Genomic DNA, 12,263 nt, shown 5'->3' with positions numbered 1-12,263 from the left:
TTCTTCGAAAAAAAACAAGCAAATTATCGCCCGGAAGTTGGGAGGCACGACCCCTACATCATTCAGTATGGATCCCAATTAAGTTAAGACAAATAAAATTCTACATAAATTGTAAATATGTACATATGTTATGTATTTTACAAAATAGATGACATGTCATTTTTCTTTTTTCCCTTGAGTTTGGTCTAAAATATTTAAACTTTTTTGATGAAAAGATTTTTCACTAAATACATAAGTTTCTTTTTTATCTAACTTCAACTCACACGTGGAAGTAAAAAAGACTTCTTTTACAGTTGTGTAATTAGATATTGCGTTTTTTTTATTAACTATTAAATTTTTATTTAAAAAAAAATAACAAAATTCCTTATATTTTTTCAGGGAAGAGCTAGCTATGAAAATTGGATTAACTGAGGCTCGGATACAGGTAATAAATTTAAATATTATTGGTTAGAAACATGAATACCTACTATACAATGATAAAAGGTTTATAGAATAGGATCAGGTTGACCAACTTTTTTAATATAAATAAAATCAGTAGATAAGGTGGCGCTACAGTCTTTTGAGACCTAGGGCCTAGTGACGCACCACCCTCAACCATTCCTCTGTGTGAGTCAAGACAGGTATTTAGGGACCTAAATTTTGTACCCCAATTCTGAACGGTTGATTTGGAAGAATTACTCTTGGAGAATATGTCAATTTCTCGCAAGAGACGGCACCCGTCAAACTGTACTTTTTAAGTGGCACAGGCAGGGATTGAACCCGAGGCTTCTTTTATGAAATCAAGCCTACTACTTTTAAATGATGTCAATAAAATACCGAACATAGCTTGCCAGTTGATTCGAATACAAAGTTCTAGAGCGAACCTTTGTTTACAGTTTCAGTTTATTTATTTCTAAAGCTTTCACGGTAAGATAATAGGTATCTTATATATTTGTGAAAGCCTATTACTTAACTTTATATAACAATTCTTTACCTTGATAGATCTGATATTAAACATAACATTCAAGTTTAACGCAGGAAACGATAGATTCTCCGATACTTTTCAATAACGATGAAATAGTCTAACTCATAAAAATTTAAATTATCAACGGTTTTACTTTCAGAAATCCATAAAATTGTAGTCAAGTATCTTGGCATCTAGCTGGATCAGTTTTTTTGTTTTGACAGACTCCTCTTAATATTAAGGACAGGGCAATGTTGGCAATGACGAAACGGTTTGTTTTACAGAAGCTGGCCTGACAGTAGGGCGAAGATCATTTTCTACTACCTAGTGACTTACAACCCTAAACCATTTCTGTGTGCGAGTACTGTCAGGGATGGAGGGGACCTACAGTTTTAAGCCAAATCCGAACGTCCATTTTGAGAAAGCACTTTTGATGACAAGAATTACTCTTATAGCATTTGTAAATTCCTCGCAATAGGCAGTTCCCGAAGTACCCCATCATGCCACGGGTACCACACCGTCGGCCCGATCGGGACCGAAAATTTAAGATAAAGCAGTAGAATCAATTTTGGTAGTTTATTTCAGAAGTTCACAGATAAAGGTGCCTAGATCTTGGTCAACTTAAGTACATAGTGGTAAATGAATTAGTTTGCCGCAGCTGTTATAGTTTTTTAACAATTTTGCTTAGTAGTAATTAAATTAACTACAGGGTGCGTCAGACAAGTAGAGAAGACTGGACAAAAATTACAGCAATTTATTTGACAATTTTGTCCGTATTATAACAAATCACGAAGGAGTACTAGTTTGCCAAACAGGGTACGTTTGCAGTAGTACTTTTTCGCCATAGTGATTCTAATACGGTTAAATTTCATCAGACGCAGCGCAGGAGAACCCTTGCGTGATTCAAGAGAAGCCTCTTCATTCTTCGGAAAAAAAACGTTCTTATTGGAGTAGCGGTATGGGTTGTCATTGGTCCTTATTTTTCAACGGTAGGCTAAAGGCGGAAAACGCTACTGACAGCTGTTAAACGAGTTTGTTGAGGTAACGTGTAATACCGCCCACAAAATCATGGCTTTTTATTTGGTCTATTTTTAGGAAGGGCTGGAAGCTTCAATTGGACAACTTTCTGCCACTATTTCAACGGTTATTTGTTTTACGTTTCCGTCAAGATATAGAAAATTAGGGCCGTCATTTGAATGAAGTTATTTTTAAAACCTATAGGGTTCACAATTTTATTTCAACGGCCCTTAAAATTGGTTAGCACTTATTTTATTAAGAGCTAATTTTTTGTAAAAATTGAAAAAATGAACATTATAACAATTTGAGGCATCTCTGGCGTACACAAATTGAATGGAGCTCTTTATGGAAAACTTCTTGATAAATTGGAGCAAACATTGTAGATTTTAGAATAGCACACTTTTAAAAAAAAATGTGTGTAAATAATTTATAGAACAAATTTAATAAAGGAATTTAGTTTGTTACATTTTTCGATGATTACGAATATTATGCTATACTTCAAACGAAGGAAGTTTCGGTCTTATTTGATTCTTAAACAAAGCTTCAAAATTTCGTGAGGCTTTGACCAATCCTTGTGGTTCCTTTGAATTTCCGAAATAACTTTCAGAATCTACAAATTATCTTTCGGAGCTGCATAGGTATAAGCACCTTTTCATAGGACCACATTATGTCTCCGAGCATAGGTTATTGCACCATTTTCTAAATCTAATAACTTCTTTCAAATCAATCATAACAAATTAAAATTCATTGCATTAGTTAAAGATAGATTCACTGTTGTAGTTTGTGAAAACCACACAAACAAAGAAATGCAAACGTTAAAAATTGAGGAGAAAGAAAATTATTTTTATTAAAAACAACAACAACAATGTCGAAAACAAACGAACCCCAATGGCAAATTGGGCATCAATTCAACAGCTGTTTGTAATTTACACTCTCGAGGCATAGTGTATCAACAAAGCCCGAATGATGAACGCGAATGAGCCAGACGCAAAGACCAATTTACGACAGCAAACCACTTTTCTACGGATCTTTCCCGCCAGACACCTCCTGCTACCAATTTTAATGTTGAATCTCAAGCCTTCAAGCTAATTGACATTGAAATATAAAAACCAACAAAAATATCTTCATGGAATGCAGAAACAAAAAGAAACAAGATTAATAAGATGTAGAGAATACGGGACGGGACCGAATAATGAAATAAGGTTCCGATCCGAACACAGCACAATGATGATTCCAACCAACGGGCAACGATGACCAACCGACAACATGACAGACGTAACGACCGATGACGCCGACGTAAAAACAAAAAAAATATTCATTCATTCATGCGATAGCGATAAGTCTAAATTGAAATGTTTTATGTTTCTTCCACAATAATTGAATCGTAATAATCTTTAATTGTTTTGGGTACAGGGGAAGGTAGAGGTATAGATACAGCTTGTTAGTCATGCATACATATATAAGAAAATCATAGCTCCATATGATTGGTTCTAAATAGAGGCCTTAACTCTCAACTTGTTTTTCCTTGAGGTTTAGATACGACTGTAAATTGAGTATAAGAAACCAGTATCCAACAATGTGTATGCTTCGCATGAATCCCCGCAACGCGTCGGTCAGTCCTTTCTCTACTCCTCTTTTATATAGTAACGGGCTCAGCCTATTTTCTTCTGCCCTCTTGTTTCAGAACCAACCAGCTACAAATCGAGGACATCTAAATATAAGGACTTCACCAAATTTCAATTTTATAGAATATTTAAATGTGCAATTTTTGAGTTATGGCCCAACTATAGACTTAACCGAAAGTAAGCTAATGTCAAAACCGAACGAAAAGTTATCAGAAGTTATCGTCAAAACAAAAAGTAACCATAATGGATTCAAACAACTTAAGCAAAATTTGACATTTGCTTAAGCTCGAGCCATTTAAATGGCTCTTGCGTAATTGCGCGAAAGTTAGCGAAATTTAACGAAACTGAGCATAACGTCTATTATGGTTGGTGACATATAAGGCTGCGTATTGGTTCGTTCTCTTAAGCTGGCTTAAGCTCGGTTAAGTCTATTATAGTTGGGCCTTTACAGAACTTTAAAACAATGAGAAACCGTAATTCGGACATCATTGATTCTTAAATTTCACACAAAGGCATGCGTTGTAATGCATTTGTAACGAACGAACTCTTAGACCCAGCTTTTCTGTGCAAATCTGAGTCTACCATTCAAATCATGGCCAAATCTCTTAATAAAACCCAGAACTGTATTTGATTTTTTAACTATAAAGTTAATATGTTCATTGAATGTTAGTTTAGGATCTAAGACAACACCTTAGTCAGAAAAAACATATACGCTACTTAGAGGACAAGAAACATGTAACTAAAAACGATTGGAACTTTTTTGCGTGTAAAACTCATGGTTTTACATTTGTCAACATTTAAAACAAGACAATAATTATTGCACCATTCCCTGAGCAATATTAAGTCTTCTTGCAAGAGAAGACAGTCAGATGTAGAGTTAATTTTTTTAAACATTTTAATGTCATCAGCATATATTAAGACAGACGAATTTTGTATGATCGAAACAAAGTCATTTATAAATAAAACAAATAGAATAGGACCAAGGTGACTACCCTGGGTGATACCAGAGTTCACAACAAATGAACTAGAACACTCATAACTTAATTTAACACTATAACGTCTATCTTGCTAATATTAGGAGATCCAGTTTATGAAACAGTCGTTAAAACGTTGCTGTGATAGTTTTAAAAGTAATGTTGTATGACACAATTCATCAAAGGCCTTGCTGAAATCAGTAAAGATACAATATACTTGTTCACGTTTTTCAAAAACATCTAAACAAAAAGACGTAAAGTGAAACAGATTAGTAACAGTTTAACGCTTTTTAACAACACCATGCTGGTTATTACAAATAGTTGAACTATATATAATGAAGGTAAAGGAGGCGACATACTATTGACTCAAACAGTTTATATATCACAGATAGTTTAGCAAATAGTAATATGTCGGTAGTTCATTATTTTGTTTTAGGACCTTTCTTGTGTACTGGTATTATGAAGTAGCTCTTCCAGATAGAAGGAAACAGCGAGTTACTTAAGGACGTGTTGAAAAGAACACACAACGGATGTGCTAAATACGCAGCACATTTCTTTAAAATAGATGATGGTACACCGTCGGGACCAGGACTAAAACATTCGTCAAGTTGTAGGATAACGAAGTTGATAGAATTTAAGTGGGGAACATTTATAACAGTGTGTTAGGAAAACTAATAGTATTTTAATCTGCAAAAGCATCTTTGAAGTAGTTTGCAAACACGTTCGCAATTATTCTCGGCTCATTACTTTTTGATGTCGAATCAGTCATTAAGTTAGTGTACCCACATGTTTTTTTTCTTACGATTAACGAATCTCCAAAAACTATCAGGATTGTTTTGAAGGTTTAATTCAATTTTCCGAATGTAGTCATCATACAGAATGTTAGAGTAGTCAGTGAAAAGTTGTTTATTTATTACGAACGTCCTATAATCATATCAGTTTCTGTTTGATTATACTTTATCCAAGCTTTGTTCCTTTTGTTTTTTAAGTTTTAAACGTGAGAATCAAACCATGGTGTCAACACATATTGTCAATATTTAAGTTACAAGATAAGTGATCCCAATTGATCGTACGTAATAAGTTGAAAAGGTTTTCAAAATTACACCTACTAAAGTTGAATTCTAGTTTGTTGTTATTAGATAGCATATGAGGTGAACCCATGTTTAAATTAAGTACTGTGTCTAATTGCAGAATGATGGAGATCGTCGTCCACAATTTTGACAGCGAAAGAAATCACAGCTGATTCAGAGCATATGGTTTCGGAAAAAAATACCAGATCGAGTGTTTTTCCAAAACGGTTCTTCACACCGTTGAGGTGACTAAAGGTACATGAAGACATACCATCTGTTAATAAAAGCTCATTTGAAGATGACGAGTTTATTGGAACGTATAGAAGTTATCGTCGTCAATTTGAAACCAATTGAGATTGGCTAAATTAAAATTTTTGACAGATACTGAAATTCCATTGAAAAGTTAAGAAAAAGGCATTGTTCAGGATAGGGCAAAAACTACTGAGGTTTCTGCTGCTTTAAAGTCCTCTGCATTCAAGCCATCTGCTCCAGCGGCTTTATTAGACTTCAGCTTAGATATGGCAATCTTTACTTCGTCTTAGTCGGGAGGACGGGATTGTTGGATTTCGTCGTCTATGTTAAATGGATCGGAATTCGGTTCGTCGTCGCCGTTATACAGTCTGCAGAAGTGGTTTCCATATCCTCAGCATTGACTGCGCTTCTACTAAGATGTTTTCACTCTCGTCTTTGCAGCCTTCGGTTCTAGGTTTATGTAATTGTGACTTTCGTTTCACCTGTTCATAAAACTTTCGAACCTCATTCGACCGCACGCTTCTCATGACCTCTGTTTTTCCTTCTAAGAAGTCGGTGTTCCTCTTGCCGCTTCTGCTCATAGAGCTCATGAGCAGCTCTCATCCTTGTTCCTTGTTGGTGGCTGCTTGAAACCCAGCACATCAGAGGCGGCTTCTCTGATTGCATCTTGGCAATGTTGTCACTGGTTTTTGATACATTGTGTTGGCGGCAGAGAACTTCGAGAGAGGTTACTTGTAGCTCGGTCGGAGAAGGACTTAGCGAATTCTTACGATTGTAAGTACTCTGTTGTCAAAACTTCCTCGAATGTCATTTGTTTCAGTCTTGGTATCGTTTTTTTTAGTTCGGTTAGAAAATCGTTTGATGTTAGAGAACTTGCGTTACAAAATACATACATCAGTAATAGACTAATAGTATCTATCGTAGAGAAGATTAGAATTTGAGAGCCATACTTTGTTCAAATTCTAAATTTTCGGCCTTTTATTCTGTTGAAAATAATAATTTTTGTTATGTGATAATTTTTCTCAGCTTGTTGGAATGCCATTTTCTGTTGACATCTTCAAAAACTGCTTGTTTAAGATTAGTAATGTCGTATTGTTTTGATATGCGCGGTGCATTTTTTACAAAGTCCTTTCTTTTTTATGTCATTCGGTTGTTTTGAAAAAGACAGAATTTTTCAATGATGTACGAAAGAAGTATGTTTGTTGAAACAATGTTGATACTTTGTAAGATGCGGTTATTATAATAATTAGCAATTATTGACATTTCACTAAGGTTAGCTATTAGAAGTTTGCCTATAACGACCTTTTAGCGTCTATGCTTCTGCTATATTTTGTGTAACAAAAACAACTTTGTTGAACCATTGAAACAGTAGTATTGCCTTCACTTTTACGAAAAATAAAAGGCTTTCTTGTAGTAATCTTCATCAATCGCTAAGATATCATCAAAGCCATTTGTTCGGGACAATCCGAGACTTTCAACATTCCTCTAAATAATTTGGTCGAAATGGAAGGGCAGCCATAATATCAAATATTTGTTATTTTTTAACTGGGCGAATATTTCTTAAGGTTAAAAAACTATTGCAATATAATATGACAACGCATGTTTACAAAATTTAAAGAGATTTACCCAACCAATTGATCCGTAGGGGATATCAATAAACTCGTTCAAAGTCAAAAAACTGGATTGGAAATATAATCGCCTTATTTCCTGCAATATTGGCAAACTGCTATAAAATGGTGAGTACCTTGAAGTTCTCTTAAATTGCAGAGAGTGCAGATTTGTGATAGATCGGATCTATAATTCACAAAGTTTAGATTAAGTATTTCGACTCTAGCCCTAAAGATGATACCGATAGCTTCTGCAGTCAGTTCCTTGCAAAAAAATTCATATCAGATGACAATTGGTGGTTCAGGTTCCTGTAAATGTTTCTACTTTCTGAAGAAGATGCCCTTCGATATATTGTAAATATATCGCATTATAAGTTTTAGCAATCAGGTCATCAAGTAAATTCTGCGATTCAATAACGTTATTTTCAGTAAAAGGAAGCGATACATTTTGTGCCGCAGAAAGATAGTTCCATTCTTTGAAAGGTGTTGCGTTTCTTCGAAGTTGCCTTAACAGAATTGACTTATATAGTCCGTTTTCTATTTTCACTACTGTATCCAGATATTTGGCATGCGATTTAAAATTTTGCATGTATAAATCGGTGCTAAACCTGACTCCGCATGTAAAGAATACGTTGGTGTTGCGTTAGGTGATCGGAATAGTCGTTTGAAAAAGAACCTCTGGATACTTTCGAATTCCTCATATTGTGCTTACCCAAATGCTTGCACCCCATAACACATACAAGTATTGACTGTTGCTTTGAACACTCGGTACTTCGATGCTACATCAATGTTGCTGTTGCTGAAAAATGTTGGAAACATCAGATTTATAGCTAGTTTGGCTTCCCTACCTTTCTCCTTTGTATGTTTACTCCAGTTAAGGTTAGATGCTATCAATACTTCCATTGTTGATGGTCCATGATTCCTCCGGTAGCCTTCTTCGGTGTCTAGATTAAAAAATCATAGCTTTTGTTTTGCTTGTAATAATTTTTAGGCCCCAAGTTGAACAGTAGTCTTGAAGTCTGTTGAACATGGTGTATCAGCCAATAGCACCAGGTCATCAGCATACAGCAAGACTTTGACCAAGGAGCCCGCAAAAAAAGGTCTCACAAATCTCTTACAAAAATGTGGTCTTAAATTCATCAAGAGTAATATTTCCTGTGTTATGTGAGTAAATCGATTTCAAAATCTTTGAAAAACTTATTTTTGTCACTTACGATTCTCGAGGTATTTCTTTAAAAAGAAATACAATTATCTGATTTTTTTTCATTGAGCAAATTCAATTCTTCAAACAAACGAACCATTTTATATTCGATAGATAATTTACTTTCAAAAAATACTTCTTTTAAAATTTTAAGCTCATAGTTTTTTTTCGAGAATTCTTCCTATAATTTCATTTGTATCAGCTCTGCAAATTCCAATTCAGTCACGATCGCCAATTTAGCTATTTTAATATTAGAAGTTTTAACTTTTCAACTTCAGAAACTGAACAACCCTTACCTGAAATTAAAGTTGACACAAGATTTGCCATGGATGGAACGCTCCATCCATCTCGAAGAAGCCAAGGGATGAGTTAGGTTTGTTAATATTTTAATACAAATGGGCTTCGAAACTTAACTGAGTGTCAAATAACTTCTAGAGCGTGAATAAAAAAGACAATGAATTGTAACATCGCGTTGAATCATACAGACTGTAAGTTCGGTAGGGAAGATTTAATCGATTTAGGGTTAATATTATAAATTTAAATTTAACTACATTGAGTCCTCAAAAATGTTCGTCTCTCGATAATTAAATGGAGTTGAAATAACTTTTGTTAGTTTAAAGTCATCAGCGCAAATAGAGACAGTTGAATTATCAATGACATTGATAACGTCTTTAATAGATAAAACAATAATAACAAAGGACAAAGGTGGCTGCTTTGAAGAGCTTCTGAGTTTGCATAAATATTATCGGAAATTGAGAGCCTGAAATCAACTCTACATCGGTGATTTTGAAGGCACGATCTGAGCTATGAAACGAAAATGGGTAGGAAATCAAGATCTTTAAGCTTAAGATTAAAAGTGACAGATTTTTATCGAAGGTTATTACTAAAGTCTCTGAATACCCGTAGCGTGATAGATAGTACGTTGAAGTATCATGCAAGGGGTTTTGGGTTCAGTCCCTGCTTGTCCCTGCTAACTTTTTTCACGGGTACTGCCAGTTGCGAGTAATTGACAAATCCTCCAACAAAAATTCTTGTCATAAAAAGTGCTTTCTCAAATTAGCCGTTTGGATTCGGCACATAAACTGTAGGTCCCTTCCATCTCTGGAAGGCCCTGGTTCTGAATGGACTATTGCGCCACCTAATTTGTTTTTATTTTTACTAAAGTCTGTAATTCATTCCCTTTCGCTAATTCGTTTAGAGTTTTAGACACAAAATTCAATAAGATTGGTTTTTGACCAGCCATGTTGTTGGAAAGAAAAATTGGTCTACAATGAAAATAGAGAAAGTCAGTCGTAGGCAATGCTTTCGAAAAGCTTGACAATTAAAAAAAACTTTGCTGCAGGACTGTAGCTCATAACATCAATTGTTCCCCTTTTTATGAGGAGAGAAAATAAAGGAATCTTTCCAAATCATTTGGGAAGATAGCTTGACCAATGGAAAGAGAAACAGTACTGAAAGAGGTTTACAAATTTTCTGAATAATACTGTAGGAAAACCATCCGGACCAGGGGAGATCTCATCTTTAAGTAGGCTCAATTGTTTTGTCAGCATTATTACGATTTGGCATGATGTACCTTCTACAAGTAAGCAATCAAGATGTTTACTGTACGATTAGCTAAATAAAGTGCAAAGAGGTTTGTAATAGTGTTAGGGTCGGTAGATGTCATCGGATTTACGTTTAATATTTAATCAGGCTTGCATTTTGTCAAAATATCCTAGACATATTAATTTACAAAATGATTAAAATCTGTATTGAACTTTCTGATAGTTTGAGAAGTCAACAGCGGACCTGGTTTTTAAATATTTTCTCCATAATGAATTTTCGAGACTTCGTGGGTCTTTTTTTCCCTCCTTGGGAAAGAAGACACATTTTTACGATACGAGGTAAATAAGGTACGAATCGAAAGAGACATTCGTAAATGGACATATAGGCAAATTTCAGGGCGATATCTATTGATGTGTTGTTATAGAAGAATGAATTAATATCAATACTGTTGATTAGGTTATTAAGTTAAGCCAAGTCAGCGCAGTGGAAATTGAAATATGTAAAATGAATTTGTTTAAGAATATTAAAGACTTTAAAAAAATATATTTTCTTATGAATTTAATGTTCAATTTTGTGTTTCATTTCTAGGTATGGTTCCAGAATCGCAGAGCAAAATGGCGAAAACAAGAAAAAGTTGGTCCTCAATCACATCCTTATAATCCATACATTCAAAGTGGACCAAATCAAATGCAAACAATTGTTGGATCTACGCTACCTCCAAGTCATTTCGCTCACTTAGGATTTAATTTACGAAAACCTTTTGATACCTCTTCAAACCTTGTCGCTCTAAGATATCCCCACTTATCCGGTGGACCGATGATTCCTGCAGGATATTTAAATCAATTTCACAGGTAAGTTTAAAAGTTTTTGTTAAAATACTAATAAAAAATTCGGGAATTTATTTTTCTTCCATTAAGTATTTTATTGATACGTAGTTAAGTAACAAACAAAATACTTTCCTTAATTCCAGAGCACCCCCACAAATAATGGCGCACAATATGTCTTCTATGTATTCTCCATCGACGTCCTTTCAGTCCTTACTAGCCAATATGTCAGCAATGCCTCGCCCTCAAACTGCTCCTTCGAAACAAGTCAATACCGAAGTGCTATCGTGTAACCTAATAGATTCACCTACAATTTCCCCCAACGCTATTTCTAATTCCATCAATTCGGGTCTTCCACCTCGAAGACCCACACCTCCAGAAGATAGGCGAAGTTCCTCAATAGCTGAGTTACGCTTGAAAGCTCGAGAACATGAAATGAAATTGGAAATGCTGCGGCAGAATGAAGACGGTGATGTGATCAGCTAGTGATTGCGATTGCGCGTGAGACTAAAGTATAATATAATAACTAATGATAATAAACAAAATACAAAATATTAATTAATTCAAAGAACTGATTGATCGTCCTGTTAAACAATATTGTTAACAATATAGCCGAGTTTCGTTAAAATAATAAAAGTTGTGATAAATAAAATATATTACATTATATTTTTGTACTTGAAATGCTTATTCCATTTGAAATAAAGGTTTTAAACTCCTCAAAATAAAAGGAAATTTGATTTATTCCTTGAAATGGGTTGATCTTCAAGATTTTTTTTATTTAACTTCATTTAAGTTTCGACAACATGAATTTATCGCATTGTGGGCTTAAGTTCTATTTTTATCAAACAATGAATTGAAAAATATGATGAACGTTTTATGTGTGTGTACTGAATATAAAAGCTTTGAATCTCTCGATATCTAAAATAAGAAGAGATGATTACGTGTAATTTGTGAGCGTCACAAATTACAAATTACGTAAGGTTTCTTCCTAACATATTTGTTTACCTTAAGTTGTTTTTATTTAATTTTAATATAAATTATGTACTTAAGTGAACCTATTTCTTTAAATTCAAACATCAAATATTGTTCTTTCTATAATTTTAAGGTTTTGTTGACTCACTTAATTGTTCTTCTAGCATCAGATCTGTTAAGTCCGTTGGGGACCCCTTAAGGAGCGTATTGTCTCTACTACGCATACGCGCCAT

The 12,263-nt window shown here is 34.5% G+C and overlaps 1 protein-coding gene across 1 annotated transcript in view; it reads left to right on the top strand.

Moving 5' to 3' along the window:
• LOC129952455 (homeobox protein aristaless) overlaps window positions 1-11,768 on the top strand; it is a 73,959-nt gene extending 62,191 nt beyond the window's left edge. Inside the window, exons 3-5 of the mRNA XM_056065040.1 lie at window positions 379-424; window positions 10,823-11,085; window positions 11,205-11,768. Of these exons, the coding sequence (XP_055921015.1) occupies window positions 379-424; window positions 10,823-11,085; window positions 11,205-11,544 (649 nt within the window). The 3' untranslated portion in view covers window positions 11,545-11,768. The remainder of the gene's footprint in view (window positions 1-378; window positions 425-10,822; window positions 11,086-11,204) is intronic.
• Window positions 11,769-12,263: the final 495 nt, after the last annotated feature.

This window comes from Eupeodes corollae, chromosome 3 (assembly GCF_945859685.1).
Source record: "Eupeodes corollae chromosome 3, idEupCoro1.1, whole genome shotgun sequence".
Classification (NCBI taxonomy): domain Eukaryota; kingdom Metazoa; phylum Arthropoda; class Insecta; order Diptera; family Syrphidae; genus Eupeodes; species Eupeodes corollae.
This window is presented reverse-complemented; position numbering and strand designations above follow the sequence as displayed.